We start from the raw sequence: 24,267 nt of genomic DNA, 5'->3' as shown, positions 1-24,267 counted from the left end.
GGTTCAGTATCGCGGGCGGCTTGGGGAACCAACACGTTCTAGTGAATATTAATGTATATTATTATATTATACAGGTTTAGGGTTCAGTATCGCGGGCGGCTTGGGGAACCAACACGTTCTAGTGAATATTAATGTATATTATTATATTATTCAGGTTTAGGGTTCAGTATCGCGGGCGGTTTGGGGAACCAACACGTTCTAGTGAATATTAATGTATATTATTATATTATACAGGTTTAGGGTTCAGTATCGCGGGCGGCTTGGGGAACCAACACGTTCCTGGCGACAGCAGCATCTTCGTCACAAAGATCATAGATGGAGGCTCCGCCCACAGAGACGGACGGCTACAGATAGGGGACAAAATACTGGCTGTGAGTAACGCACGCACGCACGCACGCACGCACGCACGCATGCACGCACGCACGCACACACACACACACACACACACACATTGAATAACGTCAAATATTTTCACTGAAAGCTTTCCTCACAATAACGAGCGAAAGAAAATACACTAACTAACTAATATAACTATTAATATTACAAACCACTGATTCTTTGTGGAAACACTGTGTAACACGTGTGCAACTGTGCACACGTGACGTGCGTGTGCAGGTGTGTGTGTGTGTGTGTGTGGCGTGTATATAATGGGTGTGTATGTGGTGTGTATATAATGGGTGTGTATGTGGCGTGTATATAATGGGTGTGTATGTGCGTGTATATAATGGGTGTGTATGTGGCGTGTATATAATGGGTGTGTATGTGGCGTGTATATAATGGGTGTGTATGTGGTGTGTATATAATGGGTGTGTATGTGGCGTGTATATAATGGGTGTGTATGTGGCGTGTATATAATGGGTGTGTATGTGGCGTGTATATAATGGGTGTGTATGTGGTGTGTATATAATGGGTGTGTATGTGGTGTGTATATAATGGGTGTGTATGTGGCGTGTATATAATGGGTGTGTATGTGGCGTGTATATAATGGGTGTGTATGTGGCGTGTATATAATGGGTGTGTATGTGGCGTGTATATAATGGGTGTGTATGTGGTGTGTATATAATGGGTGTGTATGTGGCGTGTATATAATGGGTGTGTATGTGGTGTGTATATAATGGGTGTGTATGTGGTGTGTATATAATGGGTGTGTATGTGGCGTGTATATAATGGGTGTGTATGTGGCGTGTATATAATGGGTGTGTATGTGGCGTGTATATAATGGGTGTGTATGTGGTGTGTATATAATGGGTGTGTATGTGGCGTGTATATAATGGGTGTGTATGTGGCGTGTATATAATGGGTGTGTATGTGGCGTGTATATAATGGGTGTGTATGTGGCGTGTATATAATGGGTGTGTATGTGGCGTGTATATAATGGGTGTGTATGTGGCGTGTATATAATGGGTGTGTATGTGGCGTGTATATAATGGGTGTGTATGTGGCGTGTATATAATGGGTGTGTATGTGGCGTGTATATAATGGGTGTGTATGTGGCGTGTATATAATGGGTGTGTATGTGGCGTGTATATAATGGGTGTGTATGTGGTGTGTATGTAATGGGTGTGTATGTGGCGTGTATATAATGGGTGTGTATGTGGCGTGTATGTAATGGGTGTGTATGTGGCGTGTATATAATGGGTGTGTATGTGGGCGTGTATATAATGGGTGTGTATGTGGCATGTATATAATGGGTGTGTATGTGGCGTGTATATAATGGGTGTGTATGTGGCGTGTATATAATGGGTGTGTGTGTGGCGTGTATATAATGGGTGTGTATGTGGTGTGTATATAATGGGTGTGTATGTGGCGTGTATATAATGGGTGTGTATGTGGCGTGTATATAATGGGTGTGTATGTGGTGTGTATATAATGGGTGTGTATGTGGTGTGTATATAATGGGTGTGTATGTGGTGTGTATATAATGGGTGTGTATGTGGCGTGTATATAATGGGTGTGTATGTGGTGTGTGTATATAATGGGTGTGTATGTGGCGTGTATATAATGGGTGTGTATGTGGCGTGTATATAATGGGTGTGTATGTGGCGTGTATGTAATGGGTGTGTATGTGGTGTGTATATAATGGGTGTGTATGTGGTGTGTATATAATGGGTGTGTATGTGGCGTGTATATAATGGGTGTGTATGTGGTGTGTATATAATGGGTGTGTATGTGGCGTGTATATAATGGGTGTGTATGTGGTGTGTATATAATGGGTGTGTATGTGGCGTGTATATAATGGGTGTGTATGTGCGTGTATATAATGGGTGTGTATGTGGCGTGTATATAATGGGTGTGTATGTGGTGTGTATATAATGGGTGTGTATGTGGTGTGTATATAATGGGTGTGTATGTGGCGTGTATATAATGGGTGTGTATGTGGCGTGTATATAATGGGTGTGTATGTGGCGTGTATATAATGGGTGTGTATGTGGTGTGTGTATATAATGGGTGTGTATGTGGCGTGTATATAATGGGTGTGTATGTGGCGTGTATATAATGGGTGTGTATGTGGTGTGTATATAATGGGTGTGTATGTGGCGTGTATATAATGGGTGTGTATGTGGCGTGTATATAATGGGTGTGTATGTGGGCGTGTATATAATGGGTGTGTATGTGGCGTGTGTATATAATGGGTGTGTATGTGGCGTGTATGTAATGGGTGTGTATGTGGCGTGTATGTAATGGGTGTGTATGTGGCGTGTATATAATGGGTGTGTATGTGGTGTGTATGTGGTGTGTATATAATGGGTGTGTATGTGGCGTGTATGTAATGGGTGTGTATGTGGCGTGTATATAATGGGTGTGTATGTGGTGTGTATGTGGTGTGTATATAATGGGTGTGTATGTGGTGTGTATATAATGGGTGTGTATGTGGCGTGTATATAATGGGTGTGTATGTGGTGTGTATATAATGGGTGTGTATGTGGTGTGTGTATGTAATGGGTGTGTATGTGGTGTGTGTATGTAATGGGTGTGTATGTGGTGTGTATATAATGGGTGTGTATGTGGCGTGTATATAATGGGTGTGTATGTGGTGTGTATATAATGGGTGTGTATGTGGCGTGTATATAATGGGTGTGTATGTGGCGTGTATATAATGGGTGTGTGTGTGGTGTGTATGTGGTGTGTATATAATGGGTGTGTATGTGGCGTGTATGTAATGGGTGTGTATGTGGCGTGTATATAATGGGTGTGTATGTGGTGTGTATGTGGTGTGTATATAATGGGTGTGTATGTGGTGTGTATATAATGGGTGTGTATGTGGTGTGTATATAATGGGTGTGTATGTGGTGTGTGTATGTAATGGGTGTGTATGTGGTGTGTGTATGTAATGGGTGTGTATGTGGCGTGTATATAATGGGTGTGTATGTGGCGTGTATATAATGGGTGTGTATGTGGTGTGTATATAATGGGTGTGTATGTGGCGTGTATATAATGGGTGTGTATGTGGTGTGTATATAATGGGTGTGTATGTGGCGTGTATATAATGGGTGTGTGTGTGCGTGCAGGTGAACCATGTGTCCTTAGAGGAGGTCCTTCACGAGGACGCCGTCACGGCGCTGAAGAACACGTCCGAGGTCGTTTACCTGAAGGTGGCCACGCCCACCGCCATGCTCATGCACCCCCCCGAGCGCTACAGCCCGCCCGACCTCACCTGTACGTATATGCACGCACACACACACACACACACATACATACACACACACACACACACACACACGCACATACATACACACACACACACACACACACACACACGCACATACATACACATACACATACACATACACATACACATACACACACACACACACACACACACACACACACACACACACACGCACACGCACATACATACACATACACATACACATACACATACACACACACACACACACACACACACACACACACACACACACACACACACACACACACACACACACACCTACACACACACACACACACACACACACACACACACACACACACACACACGCACATACATACACATGACATGTCCCAGGCTGGACCACCAGAGAAACCCTCTCTAACAACCAGTATGTGGACATGTCCCAGGCTTTACCACCAGAGAAACCCTCTCTAACAACCAGTATGTGGACATGTCCCAGGCTGGACCACCAGAGAAACCCTCTAACAACCAGTATGTGGACATGTCCCAGGCTGGACCACCAGAGAAACCCTCTAACAACCAGTATGTGGACATGTCCCAGGCTGGACCACCAGAGAAACCCTCTAACAACCAGTATGTGGACATGTCCCAGGCTGGACCACCAGAGAAACCCTCTCTAACAACCAGTATGTGGACATGTCCCAGGCTGGACCACCAGAGAAACCCTCTCTAACAACCAGTATGTGGACATGTCCCAGCCTTTACCACCAGAGAAACCCTCTCTAACAACCAGTATGTGGACATGTCCCAGGCTTTAGCACCAGATAAACCCTCTAACAAACAGTATGTGGACATGTCCCAGGCTTTAGCACCAGATAAACCCTCTAACAAACAGTATGTGGACATGTCCCAGGCTTTACCACCAGAGAAACCCTCTCTAACAAACAGCACTCTATTTAGCTGTTCCCGTGAGCCTAAAAGTCCACCCATTGTTGTCCCACAGCTAGTGGACACACTGCTATGGAAGGCATGGGGGTAACGTTGTGTGTCCTAGTGGACACACTGCTATGGAAGGCCAGGCGGTAACGTTGTGTGTCCTAGTGGACACACTGCTATGGAAGGCCAGGCGGTAACGTTGTGTGTCCTAGTGGACACACTGCTATGGAAGGCCAGGGGGTAACGTTGTGTGTCCTAGTGGACACACTGCTATGGAAGGCATGGGGGTAACGTTGTGTGTCCTAGCGGACACACTGCTATAGAAGGCCAGGCGGTAACGTTGCCGGTGGAACAGCTGGATGGGAACGGCAAGGTTCCCAGTTCGATTCTGGGCTCCGTCAGAGTTAGTGTCGAAATGTCCTTGAGCAAGACGCCGAACCCCTAAATAGCTCCTGATGTGCAGGCTGGTGCTTGCATTGGTCGTGCCTATTGGTTTTTCATAGATTGTGCATGTAATGCACTCTATGTAAAGCGCCTTATATAAATGCACCGTTTACAGTTTACCACTTACCAGAAAGGGGAGGGCTGTCGGCATCCTCCATCGGTGAGCAGCGCCTTCTTCCATGCAAGCTAGTGAAGCGTTGAAGCACACAGTCCCTGTTGTGGTAGTTACAACAGGGCAGTTTAACGTCATGCCCAGGACACACAGGACACACACACACAAACGCGCGCGCGCGCAACACGCACCCACACACATGCACACGCACCCACACAGACACACAGGAGTATCATGCATGTGGCGTGTATTAATTGTGTGTATTTTGTGTCATTGTTTACTGCAGCCTACATGGAGGCAGATTATTTGTCAGATTACCCACAACAAGCTCTGCCTCCATCGTCGCCACGGCGATACTCCCCCATCCCCCGAGGCATGATGGGAGACGATGATTACTCAAGGTAAATATACATTTATTTAAAAGATTATCTGAATTGAATCGAAGACCAAGCCAACCGCAAATCAAGCTTGTTTTGGTCCAAAACGCAGCCTGGGAGAAGAATCCGAGATATGAGGATTCTATGAACTGCGTTCCCATAGAACAGTGTTTCCCAAACCTTTTCATGTCAAGGACCCCCAAATTGACACTAATGAGCCTGCGGACCCCCATTTTGGAGAGATATTCCAGGGACCCCCACAAGAGAAGGTTTTTACGGCTCTAGCAGTGATTCTCGAACCATTAATACATCATATGAAAGGTTACAGTGTGCAGTTTCATAATATGTAAAGAACTGAAAAAATGACCATGCAGGCCCCCTTGTATATTAAACCACTGGCACTGGTCACATTTCATTTCAAGGACCCCCAGTTTGACATGCATTAGTCTATAGGGACCCCCATTGAATGGCATTTCTATCTCTGGGACCCTCAATTTATATTGTAAAATCACTGTTAGTTTAACTCTCAGAGTTACAGACCCATCAGGGTCCATTTGGTTCCATTTGTATACTCTCAGAGTTACAGACCCATAAGGGTCCATTTGGTTCCATTTGTACACTCTCAGAGTTACAGACCCATAAGGGTCCATTTGGTTCCATTTGTACACTCTCAGAGTTACAGACCCATAAGGGTCCATTTGGTTCCATTCGTACACTCTCAGAGTTCCAGACCCATAAGGGTCCATTTGGTTCCATTTGTACACTCTCAGTGTTACAGACCCATAAGGGTCCATTTGGTTCCATTTGTATACTCTCAGAGTTACAGACCCATAAGGGTCCATTTGGTTCCATTTGTACACTCTCAGAGTTACAGACCCATAAGGGTCCATTTGGTTCCATTTGTACACTCTCAGAGTTACAGACCCATAAGGGTCCATTTGGTTCCATTCGTACACTCTCAGAGTTCCAGACCCATAAGGGTCCATTTGGTTCCATTTGTACACTCTCAGAGTTACAGACCCATAAGGGTCCATTTGGTTCCAAACTATCATTTAGCTGGGGACCCCCTGGAACTCCCTCAAGGACCCCTGGTGGTCCCCGGACCCCGCTTTGGGAACCTCTGCCATATGAGCCACCACAGAGCTAAAGCATGATGATGTTGATGTCCTCACAAGTATATTGACATAAAGGCGTGTGTGTGTGTGTGTGTGTGTGTGTGTGTGTGTGTGTGTGTGTGTGTGTGTGTGTGTGTGTGTGTGTGTGTGTGTGTGTGTGTGTGTGTGTGTGTGTGTGTGTGTATGCACCCACTGCACACTAAATGAAGTGGAAACCGAGCTACACTTCCTAACCATCTGTCCATTGTACCAAGACATCAGAGACACATACTTCCCACAGATTACAACCACACACGGAGATTTTGAAAACATGACCAATGACAAAAAAACTCCCATATCTGCTGGGCGAAGTACAACAATGTGCAAACACAGCAGCAAGATTTGTGAGTTGCTGTGATAGGAGAAGGATATCAAATGGAACACAACCACCGTAAAGACTAATCATTGTGTATATATTCCTGCACTATACCTGCACCGAGTGATCTTGGTACATAGAAGTTGATCTATTGAAGATTCTGACAGTACATAATTTTTGTTTTGATTGTATCGCTGTATTGTTGTATTGTTCTTTCTGCTTTGGCAATGTAAACGTATGTTTTCTCATGCCAATAAAGCCCTTTGAATTGAATTGAATTGTGTGTGTGTGTGTGTGTGTGTGTGTGTGTGTGTGTGTGTGTGTGTGTGTGTAGGGACGTACGCAGGGTGTGTGTGCATCGAGGGTCTTCAGGTCTGGGCTTCAACATCGTGGGAGGTGAAGACGGGGAAGGAATCTTCATCAGCTTCATCCTGGCAGGAGGTCCAGCTGATCTGACCGGACAGCTGTACAAAGGAGACCAGATCATTAGTGTAAATATACTATATACTATACTATATAGCTGTACAAAGGAGACCAGATCATTAGTGTAAATATACTATATACTATACTATATAGCTGTACAAAGGAGACCAGATCATTAGTGTAAATATACTATATACTATACTATATAGCTGTACAAAGGAGACCAGATCATTAGTGTAAATATACTATATACTATACTATATAGCTGTACAAAGGAGACCAGATCATTAGTGTAAATATAACCCTAACCCTTATAAAGGAGACCAGATCATTAGTGTGAATATACACGCACGTACGCACGCACGCACGCACGTACCGTACGCACGCACGCACGCAGCTGATTGTTTGATTCAGGCAGTTGATTTGTTCACAAATATGTTGTATCATGGTGTGTGTGTGTGTGTGTGTGTGTGTGTTTATAGGTGAACGGTTCAGATCTCAGACACGCGACCCATGAGCAAGCAGCGGCCGCCCTGAAGAATGCTGGACAGACCGTTACCATAGTAACACAATACAGACCTGAAGGTAAGGTCATGACCCCATGACCCCATGACCCTAAACCCCTGATAGTAGCACCGTACACGCCTGGAAGGTAACCATAGTAACACATATGGAAAATGATTACAATTAAATAACACGTGTGTGTGTGTGTGTGTGTGTGTGTGTGTGTGTGTGTGTGTGTGTGTGTGTGTGTGTGTGTGTGTGTGTGTGTGTGTGTGTGTGTGTGTGTGTGTGTACAGAGTACAGTCGCTTCGAGGCTAAGATTCATGACCTCAGAGAACAGATGATGAACAACACACAACACTCGTCAGGATCACTGAGGAGCTTCTATGTCAGGTATGCGCACACACACACACACACACACACACACACACACACACACACACACACACACACACACACACACACACACACACACACACACACACACACACACACACACATCCTGGTACCATATCTACATGGTAGATTCACAGGACAAGTACACGACTAAAGTTTGACTACAACAATCATGGTTGGTTGTAGAGTATATTGTTTGAGTACAAACATAGGGACATAGATGCTGTTCCTTGGAGTGGTTGCACCACTCAAAAACTACAACAATCATGGTTGGTTGCAGAGCATATTATTTGACTACAACAAACTACAACAATCATGCATGGTTGGTTGCAGGGCATTATTTGACTACAACAAACAGTGGGACTGTGGTGTCCTATCACAAGCCTTGGACTTCAACTTTGGGGAGGTGCTTCACGTGATTGACAGCTCGGACGACGAATGGTGGCAGGCCAGACGACTGACCCAGCAGGGGGAACTAGAGGAAGTGGGATTTATACCTTCAAAACAAAGGTACGCACACACACATGCACGCACAGGTGATTTATACCTTCAAAACAAAGGTACACACACACACACATGCACGCACAGGTGAGTTATACCTTCAAAACAAAGGTACGCACACACACATGCACACACAGGTGCGCCCCGCTCCCGCAATGATCTAATTCATGACCAACCGCAGTTAAAGTAGGCTGACCATTATGTCCTCTTTTACCCGGACATGTCCTGTTCTGGGTGGCTGTGCAGGCTGTCTGTTTTTTCTCTTCAATAACTTCCTTCAAATGTCTGGGGTTTTGCGCATATCTGTAGGCTTACACTCAAACAGACCATTATTTACAATGCACGTTCAGTGGTTCGTTTGTTAAAACACTCTGTGCTCCTCGAGCGATAAGGCTCTCTGGTCGCTGCTCCGGCTGCCACCAGCAAGCCAGCAATGGGCTCTTTAGTCTCTTCTGCTAATTGACAGAATATGATTTTATTAGGGCCGGGACTAATTGCGATTAATTTAGATTAATTAACTACAGAAAAATGAATCGCGATTAACTACAGATAAATTAATCGCACCTTTTTTTTCACCGCGGAACGTTTCTCACTGGGCGCTTTTCTATAGTACTGAAAACTGGAAATAATAAAAAGTCACCCCATTTTGTGTTGCCTAGAACTGGAGGTCTGACAAAAAACAGTAACAATATGAAGTAAGTACAGCTTTGTGATGTCACTGAGATGTACTTGTTACTGTTACTAAAAAAAATTCAGACCTCCAGTTCTAGGCAACACAGAATAGGGTGACTTTTTATTATTATTTCCACAACAGGTATATTAATGACAGTAAAATGTTGAAAATGAGTGGTATCCTGTAGTCACTATTCATTGATTCACTGGGATACCAAAAAACATTTAAAAAAAAAGGTTTCTCGCTGTGGGTTGAATATTGATTGAATATTGATATGCGATTAAAATGCGATTAATCTAGATTAATTCATCGCAAAGCCTCTGATTAATTAGATTATTTTTTTTAATCGAGTCCCAGCTCTAGATTTTATACAACCTAGCAAACATGGGCGACGGGCGTAACTACCATTGAGGACACTGAGGTCATGACCTTGGTATTCACCAGACAAGAATATATATATATATATATATATATATATATATATATATATATTTGTGCGGTGCGGCAAAGATATTACAACGCCAAAATTACGTGGGAGACTGGATAGCCTGTGATCACTGATCATCATACGCGGCCAGCTCCTCTCTCTCTCTCTCTCTCTCTCTCCACGTCTCTCTCTGTCGCTCTGTCTCTCTCTATTGCTTTCTCTCTCTCTCTCTCTCTCATGAAATGGCTCCCGCCGCCCACTTTCCCCTCACATCTACCCGCTTGGCGCTTGCTATGGTAATAGGCCTACACATAAATAGAACATGCTTGACATGTTGATAACTTGTGCTTTGAATTATGAATCGTTTGTTCACCCGTGCACGCTTTGCGAGCACATTTATTCCTCACATTGTGCTGATAGGGGAGGGAGACACGTCCTAGCTAAGCTAAGCTAACCTAACCTAACCTGTGTGTTACATTCAATTTCATTGAATTGTGACGTCTCAATTTAGCCTAATCATAAATCCAGCCAAATTAATTAATTCATATCTTTGTGGTTGATGGCTGAATAGATAGATGATAGGCTGGCCTTGATTCAACTTAAAGCTGGTATAGGCAGGATTCGTATCCGCGTCTAAAAATGTCCATGTATACAACATCTTCCATATAGAGAGTATAATTATGCACATGCATGATTTTCCCATCAGGACACGCCCCGTCATCTACAGTAGACTGAGTGGCAAAACATTGAGCAGCATTTATGGAGTGTTGGAGTTTGAAAGCACTCGTTGGAAATCACTCAAACGTCCTGCCGTAACACCTGTTTCTAAATGTCACATGATGCAGGAGGCAGCAACATGTTGTGTTATTCTCAACTCAACTCAACTCAACTTTATTTATATAGCACATTTAAAACAACCATAGCTGCCACAAAGTGCTGTACAGTACATAGGTAAAACAGTAAGTAAACACATAGACTAAAAACACAGAATACAAAGACAACACACAAAACAAGAAAAGGAGGGGGGGGAAGCAAGTTCAGGAACAGAGGTCTCATGCTGTGTTAAAAGCCAAAGAATAAAAGTGCGTTTTCAGTGAGGTTTTAAAAGTGGCCAGAGAGGGGGCCTGCCTAAGTTGCAGGGGAAGGTCATTCCAGAGCTTGGGGGCAGCGATTGAAAAAGCTCTGTCCCCTCTAAGCTTCCGCTTCGCCCTCGGGACCTCTAGCAGCATCAGGTCAGCTGACCTGAGGGAGCGGGCGGGAGAGTAGGGGTGGAGGAGCTCAGAGAGGTATGGAGGGGCGAGACCCTCCATTGAAAACAAGCACTTCCAAACTCTGACAGTTAGAAAAATAACATTGTTTAATGCAATCAGACAGACTTTTCTGTTTGGATGAATCAGCCTGTCGAGGCCAGAAACTACTTTTTTGCCACTCAGTGGGCGTTCCCGCATAACTTCCAGGTACGATGAGGACACGCACATACCCCTCTATACCTGCAGGCTATTGGGCCCCTATAGCCAGGATGTGTTCTGCCCTGCTGGAATTGATGTTGGCAAATAGCACAGTAAATATCATAATAATCTAATATGATATGTGTAGTTCTTTATAGCCTCTTAATTTTGACCTCAAAGTGCACCAGATTGAAAGCATTTTCATCGCAAATTTACAATCTTGATTTTGTTATTATTTATGACCAATTGTAATGGAAAACTGTCTGTCTGTGTCTGTGTGTCTCTCTCTCTCTCTCTCTCTCTCTCTCTCTCTCTCTAACAGAGTGGAGAGAAAGGAATGGTCCAGAATCAACCATAAAGGTAAAACGTGTGTGTGTGTGTGTGTGTGTGTGTGTGTGTGTGTGTGCGCGCGAGCGTGTGCGGGCAATCGGAAGCTGCGTCCATGACCCGAGGCATTTTGTACAACATTTTTGTAATTTTCTTACAATTCACAATTTAGGCGTTTAGCAGACGCTCATATACTGTGTGTGTTTGTGTTGTTTTTCCAGGTACAGATGGTTTCATTCAGAGCTACGAGTTGGTCATCCAGACTGAAGGTCAGTCTAATTAAACATCTTTATTTATACACTTTATTATCCCATTCTGAACGGGCACCCATTTTGGTGTCGGCATCATGTTATGCTTTAGCTATTGAAAAATAGCAGATCTACAAGCTCATATCGCGCCACCGAGTGGCGCGATACGAGCTTGTAGGTCTGCTATTTTTTTGAAAAATCGAAGAACGACTGACATTTTTAGAATCTGATCTCAGGTCAGAATGGGTTCATCAGACCCAGTGTGTGTCCAGTGGAAAACTCGTATGAATCTGATCTCAGGTCAGAATGGGTTAAATGCTCTTAATTTATTCATGTATTTATACACATTTTATAGCCCTCATTTATCAATGCGATTTACACCCAAAAATGGGCAATCTGCGAAATCACCGCCATTTCCGGCATTTATCATTCCAGCTTCCACTATTTTTCTGTCGTAGACAAAGCGGATTGTCTGACCAGCTGACAGGCATCTAAACATAATGCACTCACTATAAATCTAATAAATAATACATATATTTAGTCAAAGTATATATCGACAATATGTCATATGAAATTGGTAGGATATTTCCAACTTACACAAGCAATTACAATTGCACAATAAAAACAATATAACACGTTTACAATGTTACAAATTAGATGCTTAATCAAACAGTGCTTTGGCTCCGTTAAAACGTATGCGAGTGCGTATGTATGTGCAAGATGATTTTGACCACGGGAGCGCAGTGGGATGCCTATAAAAACATCCCTGTAATAATATAACATTTACATTTAGACATTTTATGTCCAAGTGACAATGAGAAGCATAGCTTGCGTATTTGCAAATGGTAGGCTATAAGTTAGGCGCTTAATCATTCTTCACCCAGGCCATTTAAATAAGTGCTTTAACAGTCATTCAGATAAATTGCAGATCTGGATCACCAGACCAGACTAGGCTGCCGCTGAGCGCTTATGCGAGAGCATTTTCGGGAGTCGGGACCAGCGGGCACCGCTGTTAAAGAAAAAAAAAGCATGGACAGTGAGGTCTCCTAACGTATATACAGTACAGGCCAAGTCCTCCGGAGTTATGTAGAACCTGCGTTAACCCATTCTGACCGGGCACCCATTTTGGTGTCGGCATCATGTTATGCTTTAGCTATTTAAAAATAGCAGATCTACAAGCTCGTATCGCGCCACCGAGTGGCGCGATATGAGCTTGTAGGTCTGCTATTTTTGAAAAATCGAAGAGCGACTGACATTTTTAGAATCTGATCTCAGGTCAGAATGGGTTCATCAGACCAGTGTGTGTCCGGCGGAAACCTCGTATGAATCTGATCTCAGGTCAGAATGGGTAGAAGGATAGAAGGATAGAAACCACACGCTCCAAACATGTGCCGAGTGCAGGTGATATCTCCATACTGTGGATTAATTTGGGCCAAAGAGACCGGAGATATAAGTACCATCCATCCACCCAGCAGCACACACCGGCCTTCATCCATATGTTTATGAGATATAAGTATAAGTGAGATATAAGTACCGTCCATCCACCCAGCAGCACACACCGGCCTTCATCCATATGTTTATGAGATATAAGTATAAGTGAGATATAAGTACCATCCATCCACCCAGCAGCACACACCGGCCTTCATCCATATGTTTATGCATTCATCCATGAATGTTGATTATGCCTGCCTTGCCAGGCTATCTCTCATTAACGTGGCGTCACTCAACAGCAGTTACAACTCACTGTGGATCGCACACATGAATGATTTAAAGTGCCCCGCGCGCACTTCTTAAGAATGGATTCATTCAATTAACCTAGAAACCCAATTCCATTCATGACAATGTAACTGTGATGTGTGATTAATGTAGCCTACTACTACTTACTACTTGACAAACGTTGTACCCACACGGAATAATCCTATACTGGCAAACATGATGTTTCTTTCCACTGTGCCAAATGTATTATGTACACTTGCAAGTACAGTAGGTGCATTTTGTCGTATTCCAGTTGTTCATGTCGTGAAATATAGAATATTCAAGGACGTGTTATTTAAATGACGGTCGGTTTCAGCCGTGACATTTATCAAAGCTTTGACCAAATTGACGCTATAGGCCCAGCTGTATAGGATCACTTGTTAAACGGCACGTTGACGTGGGCGTAGGCCAAAACCCACAATCGAATTTAACCCATTCTGACCTGAGATCAGATTCTAAAAATGTCTATTACATCCTGACAGTTTCATTATTAACCCATTCTGACCTGAGATCAGATTCTAAAAGTGTCTTCGATTTTTCAAAAATAGCAGACCTACAAGCTCATATCGCGCCACCGAGTGGCGCGATATGAGCTTGTAGATCTGCTATTTTTAAATAGCTAAAGCATAACATGATGCCAACACCAAAATGGGTGCCCGGTCAGAATGGGTTAAAGGACCACTTCACCACTTTTCAACCTCTTCATATAATAGGTCCTCACTAATAATCATGATAAAATGGCACGATTTATTTCTACTCAGTCTGTGTCTCATAGGACGGCTGTGGGCAGTTTAGAAACCGTCTTCCAGTGACATCATCATTAGGCAGATTTTTTTTTTTTTTTTTTTAAGATTTCTTTACAAAGATGTTTAGATTACATTATTATGAGAACAATGGCTTCCATTTTCGCATTGCAACTTTTCAGGACTAGAAAGCCTGCAGTTTCTATTAGCTTGTATTCCCCATCGATGATGTCACTGGAGGACGGTTTCTGAACTGCCCACAGCCCTCCTATGAGACACAGACCGAGTAGAAACAAATTGCGCCATTTTTTCATGATTATTAGTGAGGACCTAGTATATGAAGATAGGTTGAAAAGTGGTGAAGTGGTCCTTTAAGGCAGAATTGATAAATGAGGCCATATAACTCCCATAACTCTCTCTCTCTCTCTCTCTGTGTCTAGTGGATTACGCTCGACCGATCATCATTCTGGGGCCGACCAAGGACAGAGTGAATGACGATCTGTTGTCCGAGTTCCCCGACAAGTTTGGTTCCTGTGTCCCCCGTAAGACTCACTATTATCACTATTATTATCACTATTATCATCAGTTTGGGAACCACTGCTCTATGGGAATTTAAAAAATAATACTTTACTCTCTCTCTCTCTCTCTCCATGTGTCTGCAGATACGACTCGCCCCCAGAGAGAGTACGAGGTGGATGGGCGGGACTACCACTTTGTGTCGTCACGGGAACAGATGGAGAGAGACATCCAATCACATCGCTTCATAGAGGCGGGTCAATACAACAACCACCTGTATGGCACCTCCGTGGAGAGCGTGAGAATGGTGGCTGAACAGGTGAGACAGACAGACAGACAGACAGACAGACAGACAGACAGACAGACAGACAGACAGACAGACAGACAGACAGTGTATACCTATAGTTTCAATGTACTTATTATTAGGGGTCAAGCCCAAAGTGCGTAGACCCCTTTTGTTATCGTAAAAACAAAATACGCCGTTTTAGCAGTTCTGAGCTATGGTTTTTCACAACATTTGGCAACATGGTAGAGGGCTGTGAGGATCAGACAACCCCTTCAGCCAATCGGCATAACCAAAAGAAACGCATACCTCCGCCGAATGCAAACCCCTTCAGCCAATCGGCCTAACCAAAACAAACGCATACCTCCGCCGAATGCAAACCCCTTCAGCCAATCGGCCTAACCAAAACAAACGCATACCTCAACCCCTTCAGCCAATCGGCCTAACCAAAACAAACCCATACCTCCGCCGAATGCAAATGCGAAAGTTGTGAAACGTTGCACACACATCACATGGTGAAAAAGTACGCATTTTAATTGGCTAAATGAAGGGCTTGGCCTAACGGCTCAATTGCGGCCCTACAAAAGTTTGTGATTACATTGTAAATTGTGAAATTGTACTGTGTGTGTGTGTGTGTGTGTGTGTGTGTGTGTGTGTGTGTGTGTGTGTGTGTGTGTGTGTGTGTGTGTGTGTGTGTGTGTGTGTGTGTGTGTGTGTGTGTGTGTGTGTGTGTTACAGCAGGGTAAACACTGCATCTTGGACGTCTCTGCCAACGCAGTGAGGAGACTCCAGGCTGCTCATCTTCAACCCATCGCCATCTTCATACGACCTCGATCACTGCAGAACATACTGTAAGCACGCACGCACACACACACACACACACACACACACACACACACACACACACACACACACACACACACACACACACACACACACACACACACACACACACACACACACACACACACACACACACACACACATACACGCGCACACACACACACACACACACACACACACACACACACACACACACACACACACACATACACATACACATACACACACACACACACACACACACACACACACACACACACACACACACACACACACACACACACACACACACACACACACACACACACACACACACACACACATTATTTGAATCCACAAATTACCGGGCACCCATTTTGGTGTCGGCATCATGTTATGCTTTAGCTATTGAAAAATAGCAGACCTACAAGCTCATATCGCGCCACCGAGTGGCGCGATACGAGCTTGTAGGTCTGCTATTTTTGAAAAATCGAAGAGCGACTGACATTTTTAGAATCTGATCTCAGGTCAGAATGGGTTCATCAGACCCAGTGTTTGTCCAGCGGAAACCTCGTATGAATCTGATCTCAGGTCAGAATGGGTTAAATATTCATACTCCCGTTTTAGGTGATAAGGTGACTACCGAAACGGTGGCTAGTAAAAACAGAGATTTGTTGGGGTGAGCGGAGAGTCTCTTACTCAGTGACATCATGTTGTAGTTTTAGTAAAATGAGAGAGATGTGTTGGGGTGAGTCTCTTATCACCACGGGCCACGGCTCAGTGACATCATATTGTAGTTTTAGTAAATACAGAGAGATATGTTTGGGTGAGTCTCTTACCACCGAGGCTCAGTAACGTCATGTTGTAGTTTTAGTAAAAACAGATGTGTTTGGGTGAGTGGCGAGTCTCTGTAACGCTATATTATATTGAAAGGTGAATATTCAAATTGTGTGTGTGTGTGTGTGTGTGTGTGTGTGTGTGTGTATGCGTGTGCGTGCAGGGACCTCAATAAACGTCTTTCAGAAGACCAGGCCAGGAAAGCGTTGGACAGAGCTATCAAACTGGAACAAGACTTTCTAGAGTGTTTCACAGGTAAACGATGTACCCTATAACCTATATACCCTAAATAGGGCCTAAACTAGGCCTATAGGTAAACTACTAGGGGTCCTTGAGAGTTCCAGGGTGTCCCCAGCTAAATGATAATTACCAAATGGACCCTTATAGGTCTGTAACTGTTCAAATGGAACCATTCGAGGAGGTTATAACCCATGTTTAACCGTGTTTAACTGTGTTTCCATAGCCATGGTTGAAGGAGACAGCTTCGAGGAGGTTTACATGTTGGCCAAATCAGTGATAGAAGAACAGAGTGGACCTTACATCTGGATACCTGCTAGAGAGAGAATCTGATTGGACGAAACCTGACAGAGACAGGCTGTGATTGGACGAAACCTGCTAGAGACAGGCTGTGATTGGATACCTGCCAGAGACAGACTGATTGGATGATACCTGCTAGAAACAGACTCTGATTGGACGAAACCTGACAGAGACAGGCTGTGATTGGACGAAACCTGACAGACCTGCCATCGTCTCCATGGCGACAGATGTTAACAGATATCATAATGGGAATCCTGTCTGTCTGACAGAAAGATGCCTGTCTCACCTCTTCACCCGTCTCACCTCCAGTACAGATAGACCTGTCTGTCTGACAGAGATACCTGTCTCACCTCTTTAACTGTCTTTGGGTACAAGGGTCGGTGTGTATTTGTGTTATTTTTTCTTTCTTTTTGTTGGGGGGGGGGGGGGGGGGGACCAAGACTGCAAAGAAAGACAAAAAAAGTTTAGTTCTGATGAGATGATTGCTTATTATTTATGAATCTTTATTATTATTATCATTATTATTAGTATTACTATACATGATTGATTGATGTGAGACTGTACGATTCACTTGTTAAAGCTTATGTAGGCCTACTATTAATGTATTTATTTATTTGTGTCAATACTGACAATGCTAGATGCTAGTGTGCGTGTGTGTGTGTACGCGTGCATGTGTGTGTGCGCGCGTGTTTTGGTTTCAGTGGGTGTGACTTGACTCTTCAGGGAGGTACGCAACAACCCATAAGGACTACACTTCCCACAATCCCCTGTTCCTCCTGCACGTAATGATTGCCATGACAACACACAACAACAACAAACAAACAGAGGCTTGTGTTTGATTGGCTGTGGTTGGTTGGTCTGTGATCAAAACCTAGATGCCTCATGGAAGCGAGCGACCTCATTGGCCGCTGCGGTTCATTGGAGCGACCTCGTTGGCCACTGCAGGGACGTCGCAAGTCAAGCAGAAGTGCAGAAGGCAAGCTGCCACTCAAAGGGACTACTGCTCGGCAAGCGTCCGAGTGCGCCACAGAAGCTTGCCTTGCATCGAGATACAGACGCCCCAGAGCCGAAGGAGGAGTCTACCTTTCTATGTCTACGGAGATACAGACGCCCCATAGAGCCGAAGGAGGCGTCTACCTTTCTGTGTCTACGGAGATACAGACGCCCCAGAGCTGAAGGAGGCGTCTACCTTTCTATGTCTACGGAGATACAGACGCCCCATAGCCGAAGGAGGCGTCTACCTTTCTATGTCTACGGAGATACAGACGCCCCAGAGCCGAAGGAGGTATCTATACCTTTCTGTGTCTACGGAGATACAGACGCCCCAGAGCCGAAGGAGGTATCTATACCTTTCTGTGTCTACGGAGATACAGACGCCCCATAGAGCCGAAGGAGGCGTCTACCTTTCTATGTCTACGGAGATACAGACGCCCCAGAGCTTTCTATTCAACATTCACAATGCTCTTCTTCAACCATGGACTACAAGTCCTGTCCCCTATAACAGCAGGACAGGCATACAATACCCACAATTCCCTATGTTATCCTTTCAACTTAACCCTTCCTTACCTTCTCTATTTAACTTTTAGCCCTTAACGTAAAGACATTCCCCTTTATCTTATCTGTATTCTCGACTCGACATTTAACCCTTAATCTGTACTCTAAATTTAACTATTTTATTTTTGTATATATATATATTTGTTTTATTTTGTATGAAATGTTCGAACCATGGACTGACTACAAGTCCCACAATGCACTCCTTCAACCATAGACTTAAAAATAATGTGGATGAAGGTAGCCGTCATGGTTTCTACAGACCAGTTTTAAAGCTGCTTTTTTTCAGCCAATTCCAATCCACCATCTTGGGATTTACAGAGTTTCCGAATGGACCATCATTTATTAAACACATTCCATGAAGCATAAAGTATTTATAACGTATTAAACAGCTCATATCATGATGATTGAAAGAGGACTCTAAGCCAGCGACTGAAAGCATAACGTGTTCACTGACGTAATCAAATCAAGTGTAAAATTACGGTCAAAAACCTTTTGACTCGAATGGAGTGTAATTCCTTCTGCAGCCAGCAGGAGGGGCAACAGTGATACCTGCTGTACTAGTAATGAGAACTACAGGCTGGTTCCGGGTTCGGACGCTTTCTAAAACGCCAACTAAAACCGCAGAACTACGGAGGCTCAAGGGGTCAAGCGTCACTTCCTGTTTGAATGGTCCCGATCGCCATGGTAACAACAACATCCTCCACTTCCTGTCTGTAGAGGATGTGATGAGGTAACAAGTAAAGAGCATCCCAGCGACGGACAAAGGAGCACGACTGCCCCGTGTGGACTGAAGTGGTACTGGTCACATGTAAAACACACCCCATGTGGACAGTGAGTGTAATGACACGGTACTGATCACATTATGTAAAACACACCCCATGTGGACAGTGAGTGTAATGACACGGTACTGATCACATTATGTAAAACACACCCCATGTGGACAGTGAGTGTAATGACATGGCACTGATCACATTATGTAAAACAACGCCACCGTGTGGACTAATGTGGTAAATACATACTGTGGAGGTGATAGGCTGACACCACGGTGCGTATTCAGGGCGTAAAGCTGTGACTCCGCCCACCCCCGGGGGGGAAGTTGTGATTGGCTCTCGTTCACTGCAATGCAATTTGCGGCATTTCCAAAACAATATTGCGCAGAGTAGCGATTATCAAACGTATTTGCAATGCCATACGTTGAAAGATCTGTTGCCCGCGTGGACAAGGCACGCTACCTCTGCAAGTTAGATGTTATCAGCATAGATGTTTGTCCGTATGTGATTAAGGATTGGACCGAGTTGCATTGACAGCCATAGAACATTCTTACCCCCGGGCTAAAACCGGATGCGACATAACTGACATTTGTGGGCGTTCCTGTCTAGCATGGTGTCAGTCTATTGGACGGTTTTCTTTTTTTAAACATGCTTCACACTCACTCCGATTGGTTCAATTTAAACCAGAAATATGTGTTTTTCAAATCACAAGAAACTATTGTGGTTGGTCACTGGTTGACCGGTGACTTATTAAGATAGGTCACTGATGTTATGCTGAAGCTAGTGACATATCCAGATAGGTCACATCATGGTGTTATGCTGAATTCAGTGACCTATATGGATACGTTACATGGCTTTATGCTGAATATGACGTATCTAGATGGGTTTCCACTGGTAACTTACTGCTACCATTTATTGAAAAATTAGGATCTAATTACTGTCAGCATTTATTGAAAAATTAGGATCTAATACTGCCCGCATTTTTTTAAAATTTGAGCTCTTATTTTGAAAAGCCGCCATTTCCTGTCAGTTAGCAGTAGAAAGCAGTTGAAAGAAATGGATAGGCGATCTAAGATGGACGATCCAGTGTTGTGCTAACAACACAGCTAGCTAACAGGCTAACGTGAGTAGCATTATGGGTCGCTCGACCGGATGCACTATAAAAGTGCAATTGACTGAGATCTCAGCCAATGGCAGTGAGCGTCGGTATCAAAATTAGGCTTCAATTGACTGAGATCTCAGTCAATGGCAGTGAGCGTCGGTATCAAAATTAGGCTTCAATTGACTGAGATCTCAGTCAATGGCAGTGAGTGTCAGTATCAAAATTAGGCTTCAATTGACTGAGATCTCAGGCAATGGCAGTGAGCGTCGGTATCAAAATTAGGCTTCAATTGACTGAGATCTCAGGCAATGGCAGTGAGCGTCGGTATCAAAATTAGGCTTCAATTGACTGAGATCTCAGTCAATGGCAGTGAGTGTCAGTATCAAAATTAGGCTTCAATTGACTGAGATCTCAGTCAATGGCAGTGAGCGTCGGTATCAAAATTAGGCTTCAATTGACTGAGATCTCAGGCAATGGCAGGCAATGTGTTTAACCGTGTCATATTGAAACTATAGTTTGACATATCTAGATATAGGTTACATGGTGTTATGCTGAATGCAGTGACCTATATAGATAAGTTATGCCGAGTTCAGTCACTTATTTCCACTGGTTATTTACCTGTTATATTGAAACTAGTGACCTATCTAGATGTGTCACCGGTGTGGAGTTTTAAACCAGCATACAAATAAGAGCCTTTTAACCCATTCTGACCGGGCACCCATTTTGGCGTTGGCATCATGTCGTGCTTTAGCTATTTAAAAATAGCAGATCTACAAGCTCGTATCGCGCCACCGAGTGGCGCGATACGAGCTTGTAGGTCTGCTATTTTTGAAAAATCGAAGAACGACTGACATAGAAACATGGCTTTATCAGAAAACTGTCAGGATGTAGAAGACGTTTATAGAATCTGATCTCAGGTCAGAATGGGTTAAATTACACCCGACCTCTTGGTGGGCCCCACACCACATATTGAGAAACAGTTGGTTTCATATTAATTCTGTATAATCAGGGTAACGACACACACACACACACACACACACGAAGGGCAGGCTTTCTATTTATGTATGTTAATATGAATATCAATTATATTGTAACAAGCCAACTGTATCCAAGCCCGTACACACACCCCACGCACACACACCTTATGTTGACAGAAATTTAGCCAGATGTGGTGTTTTAAAGGTTATTGTATGATTAATACTTATATGAATTAAATGCAATTAAATAATTCAATTATTGAAATTAAATTCCATATAAAAATCAAACGCTGTGTGCGTGTGTGTGTGGGAGTCATGTTATGTGGTGTTGTCACTACTGTTGTGCACTGAACTGGCTCACCTACCAGTGAGGAGCCCCCACCGGGAGGACGAACCGTTGTATCCTCCTGGCTCACCTGCCAGTGAGGAGCCCCCACCGGGAGGACGAACCGTCGTATCCTCCTGGCTCACCTGCCAGTGAGGAGCCCCCACCGGGAGGAGGACGTAGCGTTGTATCCTCCTGGCTCACCTGCCAGTGAGGAGCCCCCACCGGGAGGAGGACGTAGCGTTGTATCCTCCTGGCTCACCTGCCAGTGAGGAGCCCCCACCTGGAGGAGGATGTAGCTTCGTATCCTCCTGGCTCACCTGCCAGTGAGGAGCCCCCACCGGGAGGACGTGCCGTCGTATCCTCCTGGCTCACCTGCCAGTGAGGAGCCCCCACCGGGAGGACGTAGCGTCGTATCCTCCTGGTTCACCTGCCAGTGAGGACCCCCCACCTGGACTGCTGTGGTACCGAAAACCTAATCACATTACACAGTGGCGTGCACAGACATTTAGAGGGGCAGGTGCTCAAGTGAAAAAAGGGCACCTAGCACGTGGAACCGGCCGGTTGCCTTAACCAATTCTGACCTGAGATCAGTTTCTAAAAATGTCTTCCACATCCCGACAGTTTTCTGAAAAAGCTATGTTTCTGTGTCAGTCGTTCTTCGATTTTTTTTAAATAGCAGACCTACAAGCTCGTAGCGCGCCACCGAGTGGCGCGCTACGAGCTTGTAGATCTGCTATTTTTCAATAGCTAAAGCATAACAAAATTCTAACACCAAAAGGGGTTCCCCTGCCAAAAGGGCAGGGGAACATCTGTGCACGCCACTGACATTACACTACTGCTTTTCAGTCGTGAAAGTCATTCCCAAACTAAGTAGGCCAGTGACCGGCGGGCACAGGCCTACCGACGGGCACAGGCCTAGCATGACAAAAGAAGGTTCAGTCAGATAACTCACCAATAGATTGAACAATATTTATAAATTATAATAGAATGAGAATTCGTTTTTTTACGTCCGGATACCCCGCATAGGACCGGCTTACAAGTGTGCATATAATAGTTTATCTAGCGTTGGGCTCTGCTACATTTCTCTTCCTGATCGGTACAATTATACAACCATCATTAAACATTAACCCATTCTGACCTGAGATCAGATTCATACGAGGTTTCCGCCGGACACACACTGGTCTGATGAACCCATTCTGACCTGAGATCAGATTCTAAAAATGTCAGTCGCTCTTCGATTTTTCAAAAATAGCAGACCTACAAGCTCGTATCGCGCCACTCGGTGGCGCGATATGAGCTTGTAGATCTGCTATTTTTAAATAGCTAAAGCATAACATGATGCCGACACCAAAATGGGTGCCCGTTCAGAATGGGTTAAACATTAAGAGCAGGGAGATATATATATATACATACATACATACACACACACAAACATCCCCCTTTAAGTATCATGCCAACTCCAATGTCACACTTTTAATTTATAATATATTAATAATATATCACATGAACATCTTGCCATGTCCATTACTCAATTTACAATTCCGATTAGTGCTCAATAATTAATCAAAAAAAAGATTGAGATCTAGAATCAGACACTTATGCGATCAAGCACTTTGACGTCGTCTGTTTTACAGTGGTTGGCTCCAGGTGCCACATTTTGAATTTGGTCCAGTACTTTGGTTTAGAATAGACCAGTCATTAGTCCTACAACTACAACCTATCTCAAACCCTCACCCTAAAGGCTCATACATAGTCTGGTTTTACGGTGGTGGGGTGACCACCGAACTACAACATGACGTCACGAGCCGCGGTGAAGAGCAAACCACTGCCACCGCTCCAGCCCTTCTCCCTGTTTTTACTCACCACCGCTCAACGTTATTTCAGCTCCGGTGGTCAGCTCACCACCGGAGCGGTGGTCACCTCACCACCGAAAATCCAGACTATGAATAGGCCTTAAACCTCACGTGAGAAGTGATAGGCTATACTTAACCTTCAGTTGGCTCCATCGCAACACGTGGGTGACTCGATTGGCGGATTAAGCTCATCTGCGCTGATCGCTGAATGCCATTTGGAAAGCGCAGATCAAAATAAATGACAACAACAATAATAATGACTCCAGAAGG

The 24,267-nt window shown here is 44.2% G+C and overlaps 1 protein-coding gene across 1 annotated transcript in view; it reads left to right on the top strand.

Annotated features, from left to right (window-relative positions):
* dlg4b (discs, large homolog 4b) overlaps positions 1-17,446 on the top strand; it is a gene marked incomplete at both ends in the record, with an annotated part of 47,566 nt that extends 30,120 nt beyond the window's left edge. The window contains 14 exons of the mRNA XM_083789597.1: positions 235-371; positions 3,510-3,657; positions 5,413-5,527; positions 7,308-7,464; positions 7,879-7,981; positions 8,197-8,293; positions 8,630-8,806; positions 11,668-11,705; positions 11,900-11,941; positions 14,859-14,960; positions 15,081-15,253; positions 15,956-16,068; positions 17,040-17,131; positions 17,340-17,446. Coding sequence (XP_083645723.1) covers positions 235-371; positions 3,510-3,657; positions 5,413-5,527; positions 7,308-7,464; positions 7,879-7,981; positions 8,197-8,293; positions 8,630-8,806; positions 11,668-11,705; positions 11,900-11,941; positions 14,859-14,960; positions 15,081-15,253; positions 15,956-16,068; positions 17,040-17,131; positions 17,340-17,446 — 1,601 coding nt within the window. The remainder of the gene's footprint in view (positions 1-234; positions 372-3,509; positions 3,658-5,412; positions 5,528-7,307; positions 7,465-7,878; positions 7,982-8,196; positions 8,294-8,629; positions 8,807-11,667; positions 11,706-11,899; positions 11,942-14,858; positions 14,961-15,080; positions 15,254-15,955; positions 16,069-17,039; positions 17,132-17,339) is intronic.
* Positions 17,447-24,267: the final 6,821 nt, after the last annotated feature.

This window comes from Protomyctophum parallelum, assembly GCF_964188405.1.
Source record: "Protomyctophum parallelum genome assembly, chromosome: 18".
NCBI classification, from domain to species: domain Eukaryota; kingdom Metazoa; phylum Chordata; class Actinopteri; order Myctophiformes; family Myctophidae; genus Protomyctophum; species Protomyctophum parallelum.
This window is presented reverse-complemented; position numbering and strand designations above follow the sequence as displayed.